The 15,264-nt window shown below is 46.8% G+C and overlaps 3 protein-coding genes across 3 annotated transcripts; 2 read left to right on the forward strand and 1 right to left on the reverse strand.

Annotated features, from left to right (window-relative positions):
• Positions 1 to 540: 540 nt before the first annotated feature.
• On the forward strand, positions 541 to 1,741 carry LOC120713470 (putative nuclease HARBI1). Its single transcript, XM_039999426.1, has 2 exons — positions 541 to 1,572; positions 1,673 to 1,741. Exon 1 carries the CDS (start codon positions 541 to 543, stop codon positions 1,570 to 1,572), a length of 1,032 nt encoding a protein of 343 aa, XP_039855360.1. The 3' UTR covers positions 1,673 to 1,741.
• Positions 1,742 to 2,227: 486 nt separating this feature from the next.
• LOC120713471 (glutathione S-transferase T3-like) lies at positions 2,228 to 3,239 on the reverse strand. Its single transcript, XM_039999428.1, has 2 exons — positions 2,925 to 3,239; positions 2,228 to 2,803 (listed from the first exon to the last, which is right to left on the reverse strand). Exons 1-2 carry the CDS (start codon positions 3,237 to 3,239, stop codon positions 2,228 to 2,230), a joined length of 891 nt encoding a protein of 296 aa, XP_039855362.1.
• Positions 3,240 to 8,003: 4,764 nt separating this feature from the next.
• Positions 8,004 to 11,891, forward strand: LOC120712551 (probable GTP diphosphokinase RSH2, chloroplastic). Its single transcript, XM_039998358.1, has 6 exons — positions 8,004 to 9,089; positions 9,186 to 9,371; positions 10,154 to 10,614; positions 10,714 to 10,872; positions 10,944 to 11,295; positions 11,401 to 11,891. The coding sequence occupies exons 1-6, from the start codon at positions 8,415 to 8,417 to the stop codon at positions 11,683 to 11,685; spliced, it is 2,118 nt and encodes a 705-aa protein (XP_039854292.1). The 5' UTR covers positions 8,004 to 8,414; the 3' UTR covers positions 11,686 to 11,891.
• The last annotated feature ends 3,373 nt before the right edge of the window (positions 11,892 to 15,264 follow it).

Consider the following 15,264-nt stretch of genomic DNA (forward strand, 5'->3'; position numbering starts at 1 on the left):
TTGTGTGCAGCTGAAGAACAAACCTGGCACTGCTGCATCTTGTGACATGGTTTTCTGAAACATACTATTCCTCAGTTCAGTTTGGGCAAGGACCAGCCATGGATATAATATAGATTGGATTTATAAAGGGAATATATTGTTTGGGCAAGAACCCTAACTGTTTACCTGAATTTTTCATCATTGTTTGAGTGTAGAATGGCCTGGAGAAGGAAAAGAGCATGTGAACTCTTGTCACGGCAGTTCGACGCCCAGGAAGAGATTACTACTGCAGCAACAATACTACAGATTATTGTGGAGGAGGAAGAACGCCCTCACCGTGGCTCTGTAATTGGGAGGGAGATAGTACCCAGGGATAGGTACAGCGGCTATTGGAGGCTGATGATGGATTATTTTGTCAATCGCCCTGTCTAAGGCGAGAAGTTCTTTCATCGCCGGTTAGTGTTGTTCCTTTCATAGTTCTCTGTAGTTTTCTAGTGCGAAATGCTCTGTTTAATGACTCATAGCATTGTTTAATGAATCATACCTGTCTGCAGCTTCCGAATGTCCACAGCTATGTACCTTGACATTTGTCATGCTGTTTTAGCCAAGAACAAGTACTTCCAAAGGAAAGTCAACGCTGCAGGCCTACCAGGGTTCGCCATAGTTCAGAAGGTAACTGCTGCATTGCGTATGCTTGCATATGGAGGGCCTGCGGACCGGCTTGATGACTATATTCGTATGGGAGAGAGCACGATCCTTGAGTGTGTCGATGAATTCACTAGGACAATAGTTGAGCTCTATGGGAAATCATATCTTAGGCCACCCAATGCTGAAGATATTGCTAGGCTTCTTCAGAAAGCTGAAGAGAGAGGGTTTCCTGGTATGATCAGTAGTATTGATTGTATGCATTGGGAGTGGGAGAAGTGCCCTACAGCTTGGCACGGCCAGTACAGGGGTCATTTCAAGAAACCCACAATTATTCTTGAGGCTGTAGCAAGCTATGACCTTAGAATTTGGCATGCATTCTTTGGCATGCCAGGATCTTGTAATGATATTAATGTCTTACATCGATCGCCAGTGTTTGACGACCTTGCCAAGGGCATTGGACCTGCAGTGAAATTCAAGGTTAACGGGAGGGATTATGATATGGGTTATTATCTTGCCGATGGTATCTATCCTTCTTGGGCTACTTTGATCAATGGTGTCTCTAGCCCTCAAAGCAATAAGCACAATTACTTTACACTTAAACAAGCAGCATACCGAAAGGATGTGGAGCGTGCATTTGGTGTGTTGCAAGCAAAGTATGCAATCATAAAAGGACCAGCTAGGAGGTTTAAGCCAGTAGCCCTAAAGTATATAGTTGATTGTATAATCATTCTGCATAATATGGGTATTGATTATGAGAATGGGATGGAGGAGCTAAGAATTGAAGATTATGACGGCGCAACAACGCCAACGTTAGATCCTAATCGAAACGTTGCAGAAGTTCGTCAATTGATTGCACGACACCGGCAAATCCAAAGCCGACCAGCAAATGAACAGCTCAAGGCTGATCTGATAGAGCACATTTGGAGCAAGTTCGGGGCTCAGTAGGTTAGTTTTAAATTTTCAATAACATGTATTTTGGATCACTTAAATTTTATTTGACATTGTTAGCTAATGCAAGTATGTATGATCACATTCTTTTGTGCAGGAGCATCTCTGAGAATTTTGGAAAGGAAGGTGTGCCATGGAGCAGGTTGCTACATGTATTTTGGTTGCCTAGAAACCAGGTTGCTACATGTATTTTGGAAAGGAAGGTGTGCCATGGAGCATCTCTGAGAATGAACTTCAGTCTATAGTATTAAGTGTCCTTTTATTACTTTCAGTTTGCTACATACAATCAGTCAGTATATGAGCTGAGCGATGGTGCCTTGATTTCAGATGTATTGATTTTGTTTCCTATGTAAGTGAATGGTGCAAAGATGAGGCCACCCTTATTGGACCTGTGTATGTCCTGAAATGAAAAGTTCTTATTACTTCTATTTTTCAGCGCTGAGCTTCTGTGCATTTCACTAACAAATCGAGTAGCAGAATATGGTGCAACTTCAACAGAACTTCAGTCCACTCATCACACATACGAAAATTAGTCCACTCACAAAGTAATGACTAATAACTAGTCTGAATAACCACAGAACTTCAGTCATATAGGTAGCATACAACACACAAACATCTGAATTCAGTCATATAGTGCCCACTATTACACCTACTACCCCCTAGGGGCACTGGAACCACCACCTCTCAGGCTCATTGCGGAGATTTGTTTCTGTTTGTTGATGTAGTACTCCTGAACCCATGGTGACAGCTTCTCGAGATCTATGCTCATGACCCGTTCCTCCCGATCTTCCTTCTGCAGTTCGAGTAGCTCTCTCTGTATCTGCACCTGGGCTTTCTGGACTTGCAAATGCTCTTCCTGTAGAGCGAGTTTGCGATCAGAGCGAGAAGCTATGTCCTTGGCTTCTTCCTTGGTTGCAGCCTCAACCCGTTCTTCATAAGCATGGCGGTCCATGGACATTTTTTGCAGCACTTCAAGGCAAGCTGAAGAGGCAGTGCTGCTGGTACGCGCCTTCTTTGCCCTGTCCCTGCCAGTTGGCCTATCAATTCTAGGCGGGAGTGTGGCATCTGCGTTTGCCGTGGCAGGTTCAGTAGACGGCTCCCCATTGCTTGCAGACATGGAAGCGAGCCACTCGGTCCATTTCATCTCATTGCGTAACATGTACCAACAATGAATGAACTTGAAAGTGGAATCGACAATACCCTCATACATCTGGAGGGCATCTTTGACCTGCACATATATTCACCAGTTTAAGCTTGGAGCTCTCCTTTTATTTTAATGTCGCAAAAATCAGAAAGAATGTACTAGGATTTATGCAATGATAGTAACACTAGAGCGTATAGTTCCTTGCCTTGTCATCTTCACTCTTGCCACTTTGGTTTTTCCTTTCAACCTCAGCGTAGAACCCACAGAATCTTGAAGTATCCTTCTGGATATCGCCCCACCTGTGCTGCAGGGAAGATTTTGACCTTGGGCAGTTGTGTTCTTCGCAATAAGCTGTTATCCTTGCCCAGTATGATCCTGTTGACTGGTTCACTACCAAAATAGGATCCTTGCTCACATTCAAGTATGCCGAGCATAAGATTTCATCCTCCTTTGTGCTGAAGTTCTTCAAACGTTTGTGTCCAGGTCCGCCTTTCCTAGGCTTTACTGGTTTTGCTGGCATAGGGTTCACGTTTTCGGATCCCTAAAATAGATACCGATAATATAGTTAGTGCAATAACACATTCAACAAATGATTTGAGAACACAGTTCAATTCTACTAGAATTTCAATTCCGTACCTCAGGAGTGAAGTTGTTAAGTTGCTGATCACCTATGTCGATGCCAGGGGTGTAATTCACCTCACCCAACTGCTGAGAACCAGCACCGATTCCTTGCCACAAGTTGTCCATTAATTGCCTATCACATATGAAAATTCAGTATGGTAAAGAATAGAGGGTAGCTCTTGGGAAAAAAAACAATTTTGTAGCCACTTGAACACAAACACAGGGGGCATGCACAATTCAAGATGAAATCTTAGTTCAAGGTGAAATATTTATTCCTGAGTTATTGTAGTTAACATCTTTCCCATGGATCATTGACTCCTGAACTACAAAAATAGGAAATTATCAAGAGAAAAACCATCACCAATTTGCAAGGAGAACAATCTGCAGTGCTATCTCTGATTGCTTGTGTTGAAAATTTTGCTTGGCAAAGACCTAGGTATATGTGGTTCGGATGCTTATCTTCATCTACTTCCCCCTCATTCTGTAAAATTTATTTCCATGCATACCATTCTAGGGATGATAAAGGGGATCACAGATTTCCTACAACCAGTGTTGTCTATTATCCAGGATGGAAATCTAGCCAAGGATCTAAATGCCAATATTTCATTGCTGTTAAAAGGATTGCTCAAGACCAACTTAAATACAGAGAAAAGCAAAAGGATTGCTCAAGACCAACTTAAATACACAGAAAAGCATAAGAGCACGCAATTTCTTCATACAATCTTCATCAATTGGTCTGGAAAATCATTCAAAGCACTGGATCTAGGGGAGTATGATATCAAATCCCTAAATCAACTGGCCTCCGCATGGTTAAAAAATACCCCACCCTCTGCACTTCATCCACCTACGCATCAAGGCCTATACCACCAACCCAGACCATTCAGAGCAAAGATCTGACCTTGAAACGACCGTAGCCGGAGGTGGAGCCGATGAAGAGCCAGCGCTCCCGGGTGAGGACGGGCGTTGGGATTGGGTGCGCCGCCGCCGCTTCCGTCGTCCTCGTCTTGCTCCTATGCTTTCCCGCTGTCGTGCCCTCCTGGATCTTGCCTTGGACTCTAGCTCCAGGTCGCCGCGGCTGGGGAAGGGGGCGTCGATGCGAGGTTCGCCGAGGGAAGAGAGGACCGCGAGAGAGGCGTCTGGGCAGAGGAATGCGAGAGAGGAGTGTCTGGACGGTTGGAACGCGAGGAGAGAGAGGATGCGGTGAGGAGAGAGAATGAGTGAATATGCGGTGCGTCGGCAGGCGATTCCTATTTTACACGCTACATCCGCATCCCGCTGGAAATAGCTACAGTATCCTCGCGATACGCATCTTCTATTTTTTTCCGCATGCGCGACGCCATGCGAGAGCTGCTGGAAACAGCCTAACCTGTACCGCCCCTTGAACCGACGCCGCCTCCTCTGGGGGGCCGCCGCCCCTTGCTGTCACCGCCGGTGCCATGGGCGCCACCGCCGTGCGCCGCCCCTCCTAGCCCAGACGCCTCCTGTACCGTGCACCGCCGGCGTCAAGCGCCGCGCTCGCGCTCGCGCCCCCTCATCTCCCCCTCTTCTTGCTTGCTCCTTGCCGCGCCGCCGCATGTGCGCCGGCCGAGGGCTAGCCGCCGGCCACCGCCGGCCATTAGTGGACGGAGGAGTGCCCCAGTGACCCGGGGCTCCACGTGCCGCGGAGGATGTCGGCCTGCGATCCGTAGCAGCAACACGGCCGAAGGTTCGAGCGGGCGAGTGGACCGCGGACGTCGAGGAAGTTCCCGCCGCCGACGTTGGGGAACCAGACCGTTGGCCATGGTTCAGTGAAGGAGCAAGGGTTCCTCGTCAACGGCCAGGAAACGGATGGCGAGGCATCCAGTGACCACTTCCATCATTCAAGCGCCATCCACGACCATCATTGAAGTGGTGGCCTCGACGACCACATCGTCGTGCAGGACAGTGAGCGAAGCGTCTGAAGATGAAGGGGATGCCCCTGTTGCAGAACCAGGGGCCCGAACTATGTGCGTCCAGAGCCGGCGACCACCAAGCAAAAAGAAAAAAGTAAGTGTATGGGATCCATTCTTACTTGTCGATGTTTAGGCCTCATGGCCTTCTTCCTCTTGCCGAGTGTTCTCGTAAAGTTTCATGGAGGCCGTGAATCCGCCATTGACGTGCTTGCGGTGCAGGGATGGTCTAGTCTCTGTTCTGTGCGAATGAGTTCTTCTGGAGGACAAAACTCAGCGATTTCTGTCTATCTCGACGAGTTGTTTTCCATTCTCGGTGAGATGGCCAATCGCTCCTTTGAGAGCAATGCTTGACTGATAACGTGTTAAGAGTAAAGTGAATAGAATGGTGGAATGTATTGATTGATGGTTTAGACCATATCTTTTATATGTACAAGAGGTAAAGAGTGCCTATTGCCGAAGGGACATGCCTCTTCGTGAATGGCCCCTTCGTGAGTTGGTCCTTTCGTGAAAGGTAACCGTCTATTGGCTAAACTAATTAACTATTACAGAAATTGATCACTAATTCTAATTTTTTCATAACAATTCTCAATAAATACCATGTCATATAGACAAAATTGGTAATATTAATGTATCCCAGTGACCAAGATTTTAAAATTTGAATGAATCCCAGCGAGTGATTCATTTAATCATCACGTTATTTTTTTTATCCTGCATGACCACGACTATTGTGCTAGTAATTAATTTAGTTATTATTGTTCGTGGTTACACAATTCCTATGGCGTATTTGATCTCAACATCATGCAATAATTATATTCTTTAACTAATACATATTATTGTAAAATGAAACTATACATTTTGAGAATTTGTTTCATTCATCAAACTATATCCACAACTCGGTTTTGCCGCTCGACCGTGACAATAATGTGCCCGCCTCTAAAGAAGTTGCCTTTAAGGGCTATCCCTCTAGATCCGATATTAGTGAATTTGTTAATTTTTATCTCATAACAATATAAGATTAATGTATAAAGGGAAAATACAACCCGTATTTTGTAATTGATTAGATTATAATCACATGCCTATGCCTGTTAAGAAGTCTTTTAGCCATCTGAATTTTTTCCAGGTATCTCCCAACCTTGCCAACATCCACCGCATTACTAGTCACCATTATTATTCTCAACATAAGAAGGACCTTCAACGGTCGCGAAAAAAAAAACATAAGGACCTTCACAACTATGCCTTGTATCTTCACTCCTGCCCCATCTTCATAGTCATTAGCCTACCACCTTAATTATTAGTTTCTTGAGGATCGTACCTCTGCCCTATTAATTATTATTAGTTACTAACCAACCTTTCTTCACCACCTCATCTAGTGACTCTATCGTAGCTTATTAATTGCATATTTATTAATTACTAATCAATGTGTTATAACAGTACTGACTTTGACTTTTGCTTTAAGATGTTGAAACGTTGGAGATTCTAATTTCTTGCGGGAGATCATAGCTGAAGCTGTATTAGGTTACATTTAGATCCACTAGAAATTATGAAAAGGCAACAGTTAAGCTCTTTTCAGATTAAGGATACTCCTGACCTTAGCATTCAAAGGATGAATGCTCCTAGGCCAAACATTTTTAAGCTCTAATGTATCCAAACAAACAAATAGCTTTTGCAACATTAATTGAACAATACAAGCTCTATTGATGTGGGGCGGGTGGATAGCCCGGCTGGTTTCAATGCAAAACCTCACACCATGAGCTGCCGGGTTCGAATTCCGGGTGACGTATCGCGTTGGAAGTAAGGTGAGTTCCAACGGCTCCCCCCTGTACCTCCCCCCACCAAACGTAGGTAGGGGTGCTTCGGCGGAGTTGACATCCAACAGTTCCCCTACATATTTTTAGAGTTGAAACTCTTCTTATATATAGGATGAGTTTCAACTCCCTATATTTTAATCACACGGTTTTTTTCGCGATATTAATCCCGTTTGAGTCCCGTAACATGATGATAATGTGTATTATGACAGTACAAATATTGTATTATTTTTTTAAATTAAAAAACGATAAATAAATAGTTAGTTAATGAGTGATAGTATATAGGGGGAATAGATATGGGGGAAATGGTTGGAGAGAAGGAGTTATATGGGGATGAATTTTTTGGAAGGAGGGAGTAAAATATAGTAAATAGTATGTTTGGGGGAGTTGGAGAGGGGGAATGATTGGAGATAGCCTAAGATCGCCACCGGCTAAGTGGATTGTGGAGAGAATCTGGCTCCTCTATTAGGGTTACAATGATTCTGGAGACTAACCCAGTCTCTAGCCTCCAAACAAGCTCTATTGATGAGATCTATCTTGATCCGGGATGTTTTCTTTGAAAGGAAACCGATCCGAGATACTTACAACTCGAGTCTCGGACAACCTATAATTCAGCGGTAGTCTTTTCACAATCTTAGTGGATTCTTATGCGATTACTAGTGCCATTGTTCCCCTAGCCTAGTGTTACCCAGTGAGTTGTGGAGTCTTGTCAGCCCGCGTGGACTGCGAGTAAGCTGCGGATTAGATTGCCATGTCGCGCCGGGACGGAACAGATCTTATCCGGAAATAGTCCAAACCGGATGAGGTAAAATAAGCTGAATTCCGGCTGGCTCTCTGCCTGGCACGGGGGGCATTTTCGCCATCCCACCCCCCGCGCGGCTATTGTTGGCGTGGAGGCCCCCCGCCCCAGATTCTTCTGCTCGCGCTCGCGCACACCCCCCAAATCCACACCTCACAAACCACGCAGCCGAGGCGGCCCACAAAAAACACGCGCGGCAGGAGGGAGGAGGAGGAGCACCGCCACCCCCTTCCCTTGTGCGCGTTGCGTTCGTCCCCCTCGCCCTCTTCTTAATCCCGAGGTTTCGCCGGGGCAATCCCGCCGAATTCGTGCTCAGGAGGCCCGATTGCCCCCCCGGAGCTCGAGCCGATTAGCGGCGGGCTGCTCTGCTCGATTCGGTTCGCGCCCCGCGGAGCTGCGAGCTGGTGGGGTTGAATTGAGGCCTCCGGGGTCGGAGTTGGAGCCGCCGGGGATCGAGCGCTTGCCTGCTCGGGGCTGCTGCTTGAAGAGGCGGGCTGGGTTGTGCTCGTGGTTGAGGGCCTGCTCGGCTTCCGGCGACCATGTCCGTGCCGGCGATTGCCCTGTACACCAGCCCGCCGGGCGCCGTCCACGCGCCGCCGCCGGAGCACGACGCGAGCTCGCGCGGCCCCGCGCCGTGCGCGACCGCGGCGCCGGCCGCGGGCTCGCACCGCCACGCGGGGGGCCTGTCCTGCCTCTTCTCCTCCCCGTCCGCGGCCCCGCGCGCCGCGGCGCACGAGGAGCTCGGCGCGCTCTGGCACGACAGATCCGACGAGCCGGCGGGCGCCGGGGGCAGCTACTCGTACCCCCAGTCGTCGCCGTCGCCGTCGCCGTTCAAGCTGCGGGACAGCCTCCACCGCAGCCCGGCGCCGCTGTTCCACGCCCCGGCCTCCTCGCCGGCGTCCAGGAGCCCGTCCGTCTCGTGGCTCGCCGCCCGCGAGCGCGACCGGCTCTTCTCCAGCTTCGTGCGCAACGCGCTGGGCTCCTGCATCGACTACGCGCCCGTCGCCGGCCTGCCGCTGGGCGTCCCCGCGGCCGCTGGTGTCGACGCCGCCGAGCTGGCCCTCGAGCTTGACGAGAACCTCCCAGAGGCGGAGCCATCCTGCGAATCGTACGCTCATGAACTCCTCGCCGGCGCCCAGGCTCGCCACCGCATCTTCCGCGACGAGCTTGTCGTCAAGGCCTTCTTCGAGGCCGAGAGGGCGCACCGTGGTCAGGTAAATTTTGGATCCTCAAGAAGATGCAGTAAACTGGATTGGCGTTTTTGTGCTGCTGCTAAACCTTGTGGGCTTTTGCTTTGCTTGTGTCATCAGAAGCGGACTAGTGGTGATCCATACTTGCAGCATTGTGTGGAAACTGCAGTGCATCTGGCCAAAATCGGCGCAAACGCGACCGTCGTGTCTGCTGGCCTTCTCCATGACACAATTGATGACTCGTTCATGGACTATGATGATATCTTCCGGATGTTTGGCGCTGGTGTAGCCGATCTTGTTGAAGGGGTATGAACTTTTTGTTTAGTTTATCATTATTTTAGATGAGAGGATAACTTCCCCTGTATTAGTGTATTTTACTGAAGGTTTTGACTAGATCTGCTTCTAGTTATTCAAGTTATCTAGATTAGCCTGTTTATCTTTAGACGTTAATTGAGTCATGGACTCCTTTTGCTTGACATATGGGTAGCTTTGCTACTAAATAAACAAAGTCCTCAAATGATGCCAAGTCTAATTTCTTGACCTTGGAAGCTTCTATCCTGACTGAGCTACTTGTTTATAAGCTATAGGCCATAGCAATCAACTTGTGATGAAATTTCTTAGTAAAATAGTCCAAATATTCCATTCTTAAACCTCTGTCTGTTTTGTTAATATTACAAATTAGACATACTTTCTCAATTCCCTACCAAGAATAGATGCAAGAAACTGGCCTGTGTCATGTATTCAACGTTTTCGGTGGCATGGTCCCCCAAGTCCGTCAGCATCTTTGATCATTCAACCACAAATCAAAAGTTCTAGCCACCAATATCTACAAGAAGCCACAAGTGAGGAATTGCTTCTTTGCTGATTCCTGTTTGGCAGAAATTTGATTATGCTGTATATATGTTAATAACATATTCCTTGTCACACAATTTTGTAAATGGCTACACATAAATCTATTGTTTCTTTTTCTTTACACAAATAAATTGTACCATCTTTTTTCCAATTTCGATCACATTCGGTTAATAAAAACTGTGCTGCCATTGCTGCTTGCCTGCTGCAAGCTCATGAATTAATATTTATTTATTCAGGTCTCGAAGTTAAGCCATTTGAGCAAACTTGCTCGGGATAACAATACTGCAAGTAGGACTGTTGAAGCAGATCGCCTGCATACCATGTTTCTTGCAATGGCAGATGCACGAGCTGTTCTGATAAAGCTAGCAGATCGTCTTCACAACATGAAGACGATAGAAGCTTTGCCTATGGTTAAACAGCAAAGTTTTGCTAAAGAGACTATGGAAATATTTGTGCCATTGGCCAACAGATTAGGAATTGCTAGCTGGAAAGAGCAGTTGGAAAATATTTGCTTCAAACACTTGAATCCAGAGGAGCACAAGGAGCTTTCCTCCAAACTTGTGATGTCTTTTGATGAAGCGCTCCTTACGTCTACTCTTGATAAACTAGATAAAGGTCTCAGAGATGAAGGTATTTCATATCACAGTCTTTCTGGGAGGCACAAGAGTCTGTACAGTATATACTGCAAGATGATAAAGTATGTTGCTGTTCTTTTTGTTACACTATCTGCAGTTCAGTAGTTAATACAGCTGGCATTCACAATACCTACCATTAACCATGCTTACGATTTCTGCAGGAAGAACTTAACAATGGATGATGTCCATGACATCCATGGCCTGCGGCTTGTGGTCGAGACAGAGAAAGATTGTTATAGAGCACTTGACATTGTCCACAAACTGTGGCCTCGAGTCATTGGAAGATTTAAAGACTATATATCACATCCAAAGCTGAATGGGTACGCAGAACAAAAGTTTGATCAATTTTTGAAAACCTCTACTGGGATATTTGTTAATTTACTGCTTGCAGGTATCGATCGTTGCACACTGTCATCATGTGTGAGGGTGTCCATCCATTTGAGATTCAGATCCGAACAAAGGAAATGCATCTGCAAGCAGAATATGGATTTGCAGCACACTGGAGGTACAAAGAAGGTGGTTGCAGGCACTCCTTTGTGCTCCAAATGGTCGAATGGGCGAGGTGGGTGCTCACGTGGCAATGCGAGGCAATGAGCAAAGAGCGGCCCTCAGCTTTAGCCAGCTCTGTTGGGGTTAGGCCGCCATGTCCTTTTCCCCTGCATTCAGAGGATTGCCCTTATTCTTACAGCCGGCAGTGTAACCATGAAGGTCCCATATTTGTGATCATGCTTGAACATGATAAGGTAGGTCTTGTTACCTCATTCGAAATTTATACAAATGCTAGAATATTCCTGCAACAGCAAAAGTGTTGTCGTTTCTGATGTCTGACGACTATATCTACAACTCAGATGTCTGTCCAAGAGTTCCCGGCAAACTCGACTATAGTTGATCTAATGGAGCGAGTCGGGGCCAACAGTCCAAGATGGAGCCCGTACAGCTTCCCACTGAAAGAGGAGCTGCGACCGAGGGTTAACCACAAGCCCATAAGTGATCCGAACAGGAAGCTCAGCATGGGCGATGTGGTGGAGCTGACGCCTGCGCTCCCGCACAAGTCACTGACCGAGTACCGGGAGGAGATCCAGCGTATGTACGAGCGAGGTGGGTTCGCCCTCGCCACCACGCCGAGAAGATGACACCGTCATGCCCACCGTGTTAACATGTTGTTGTACAATACCCTCTGTAAATACAAAACTAATTTCTTGCAGCGGAGAAAGCCCAGGCGAACATAACCCCCAACTGAAAATTAGCAAATGGTTCGGGGTATTGGTCCGGGACGCTGCTGTGTGTAACTCTTTACAAAGTTGATGAATGAAATATCCAAATGGTGGCGTTTCTGATTTCTGAAATTTCCCGGCAAAGGATGGCAGATGCATCGATTTGGCTGGCATGTTCGCATCTGAACCATGTTGTCCACGCGTGCTCCCGGTGGAGAGGAGTCGTCTTCCGGCAGGATATTCTGGAGTGGTTTCTTGTGTGCGGCTGCTTCTGCTGGACAAATCTGTGCGCACTCAGGAGCCATCTGGTGGATGAACCTAGGATTGTTGGTTGTTTCTTGGGATGACAGCCCTCAAGGCTATGCTGTGGACAGAATCACAGGAACCAACCTGGGTCACGGAAGAGGCAACACGCCACAAGCCGCCAAGGAGAACTCTGAACATTTTTCTTCTGAAGAATCGATCTTTGGAGCCACGAGCACGAACCATCCTGGCAGGGCCTACCCGTGCCAGATACCCAGATTCCAGCCGCGGGCCGCGCTACCTGCCGAGGAATCAAGATGTTTCAGCTTGGTGCCAGCTGCCATGTGCCATGGCATCCTCCGCCTAACAAGTAACCCTTCGCTGGCCGGGGCGCTCCGCCGGGGCAGTATAGCCGGCTGCCCGGTTCAACCAGCGGCCAGCGCCGGGAGGCGCAATGGCATCGCTCGGCGCACGGGAACAGCACCCTCAGGTGTCAGGCGCCCTCAGGGCATAGGGTTCGACGAGGTGGTGTTGCTTGTCGCCTTTTTTTTATATATATTTTAAAAAATACAAAATTTCAAAAAATATATGACGGTTTCAAGAAATTGCAAAAATGACCCATGTCGCCCATGGGGGCGACAGGCCCCCTGTGCCCCCCTGTCGCCTGTTACCAAGGCCCCCTGTGGCCCCCTGTCGTCCAGGTAACGGGCGACAGAGACTTTTTTGTAATTTTTTTTCTTCGAACAAGTCCATGGCGGGGGACGTCGTGTAGGGGGGCCGGTCGCCCCCCCACCGGGCGACAGGGCAGGACTGCCCTATTTAAACCCCGCTCCCCTCTCCCCCTCATTCTATTCTCTAAAATTCCAGAAAAAATAGAAAAAAAAAGAGAGGGGTGAGAAGAAGAAAAGTGGCGAAACCCTGCCGAAGTGCGCATCTGTGATCTGCAGGTATTAATGTTTGACCTTTCATTGTGATTTTGTTATGAATCAGAGTAGAAGTAATCTTTATATATTGAAATATTGGATCGTAATCTTAGAATAATAGTCGCTATTGTTATTTCAGCATTTCGTCATGGCTGCCTCCAATTTTGGAGGTTTTTTCTGGACCGAAGAGAAATCTACTATAATACTTGATATCGTGAAAGATCTTGTGCTTAGAAAGAAGTTGGATCCACTTGCGGATGGCACGATAGAGATGGTTATGGCCAAAGTATTAGGGTTTCAAGTTTGCACACTGTTTCATGGTATTACAACGCAAGATCTAAAGGGACACCTGCTAGAACGCCGTAAGGTATACATGCGTATATGTGAACTTGCGAATCATCATAATGTTATTGGATTCTTAGAAAGTACTGCTAAGATATGGATGCGGCCAGAGGTATATAAGATACACATTAAGGTAACTTTCATTCAGATCTAATATTTAAATATATTTTTAATTCATATTTTTGAAACTATAATATTATTCTGTATTTATATGCAAGGATTTTCCTGAGGACACGGAGTTGATTAACAAATCAATACCCAATTTCTGTAAATTGGTATTAATCTTCTGTGGCCCTATGTCTCAAACTAGACGAAGGAGGTGCCGAAGATCGTCGGGTAATACAACTTTGCGTCCGCATGAACAGAGATCCGTAAGTTCATCAAGTCATACTGCACCACCTGCATCACGAACTTCTGTTAACCTCGACGACGACCAAAATGACTTCATGCCACCCAAACCATGGCCTCCAAGACCTGATCAGCGAACCGAGGTTCGTCCAGTCGTACTCGACGACCTGCAGCACCATCTTGTGTTACCTGAGACGACGACCAAGATGACTTCATGCCACCCAAACCTTGGCCTCCAAGACCTGATCAGGGAACCAGAGGTTCGTCCAGTCGTAACGCACCACCTTCAGCACCATCTTGTGTTAACTGGGATGACGACGACGATGATTTTATGCCCCCCAAACCTTGGCCTCCAAGATAGGATCAGAGAACCGGAGATTCGTCCAAGTCTTCAAACTCTCGTGCAGCACCACCCTATGAGAACTCGGATGACGATGTAGATGATTTCATGACATGATTTATGACATGTGTTGTACTGAACATGGAAGTTTGTATTTGTTGTGTATAAATAAATGTTAGTTTATGGTTTGAATGTCTATAATTCGTACGTAATGGAAAATGCGCGAGAGAACAGAGGCGTATGCATGAAAAGTAGTTAATAACAACGAGAAGACAACATCGTTGGTACCATAAGACATAAACGTTCAGCCACTATGTCATTACATAGAAACATATGAGATACAAACCTAAGTCATATCTAGCCACCCCGACGGTGTCGGACACTCTTCGCCCTCTGCTGGGCATGGACATGGCCATGCGAGTAGGTGTGACGATCCAGAGACCTCATTTGTCGCTGAGGACGCAAAGAAGGCTGCGGTGTCTGCTGCTGAGAGTAACCAAGTGGTGCTCCTCCTAACTGTGAAGAGCCCAAAACATCGGGGTCACCTTGCTCCGCGGGTGAGAGGGAAGTGAAGTTGTCGAGATCTTCTAAGTTGAGGCCACTGCTATCTGGAACGAACGTGTCTGAGACGAACCCTGCGTAATATGTAAATGTGAACCAACATATGTACATATCTGTACATCACCAAATACTTATCGAGTCATACTCTTTACTTCACTACATTATTCAATCATCCGTACAAACTAAGTACGAATTTTAACTACAACATATAAGTATTCATAACTACGTGATAACACTCAAATTCTATACTGCATATCCGAAATTCTAATCTAAATCATAACTAATTTATAAACACGTCTCTAATAGTACTGCAATTGTAATAATAAACGCATAATCTTAATTTCCTAAACTAATTTACTACTACGTAACTAAGATATCCTTAAACTCCTACTTAAATCGTTCTACTATAGCACTAATTAAATTTAATTACTCTACAATAGCAATAGAAAACATATAAGTTAAATATAATTACCTGCAGATCACAAGTGCGTAATCTGACAGGGCTTCGCCGCTTCCCTTCTCCTCACCCCTATCTTTTTTTCTGGATTTTTGATGGAATTTTTGGGCTCAAATGAGGAGGGAATGGGGGTGGAGGCCTTATATAGAGTGGGGGACTCTGTCGCCCGAGGGGAGGGCGACAGGCCCCCCCCATGTCGCCCGTTGGGGGGGGGGGGGGCGGCCCCCCTTGCCGCCGAGTCCCCGCGCTGCGCTGCCCAGGAACCTGTTTGTAAATTTTTTTTT

This window comes from Panicum virgatum, chromosome 6K (genome assembly GCF_016808335.1).
Source record: "Panicum virgatum strain AP13 chromosome 6K, P.virgatum_v5, whole genome shotgun sequence".
In the NCBI taxonomy this organism is placed as follows: Eukaryota; Viridiplantae; Streptophyta; class Magnoliopsida; order Poales; family Poaceae; genus Panicum; species Panicum virgatum.

Excerpts from the sequence above, each read along its gene's own strand:
- LOC120712551 (XM_039998358.1), top strand. The coding sequence starts at position 8,415 with ATGTCCGTGCCGGCGATTGCCCTGTACACCAGCCCGCCGGGCGCCGTC. Across the intron at positions 9,372-10,153 it reads TAGCCGATCTTGTTGAAGGG|GTCTCGAAGTTAAGCCATTT; the intron begins GTATGAACTTTT and ends TTATTTATTCAG. Across the intron at positions 10,873-10,943 it reads TCACATCCAAAGCTGAATGG|GTATCGATCGTTGCACACTG; the intron begins GTACGCAGAACA and ends TACTGCTTGCAG.
- LOC120713471 (XM_039999428.1), bottom strand. The coding sequence starts at position 3,239 with ATGCCAGCAAAACCAGTAAAGCCTAGGAAAGGCGGACCTGGACACAAA. Across the intron at positions 2,804-2,924 it reads GCAAGAGTGAAGATGACAAG|GTCAAAGATGCCCTCCAGAT; the intron begins GCAAGGAACTAT and ends ATATATGTGCAG.
- LOC120713470 (XM_039999426.1), top strand. The coding sequence starts at position 541 with ATGTCCACAGCTATGTACCTTGACATTTGTCATGCTGTTTTAGCCAAG.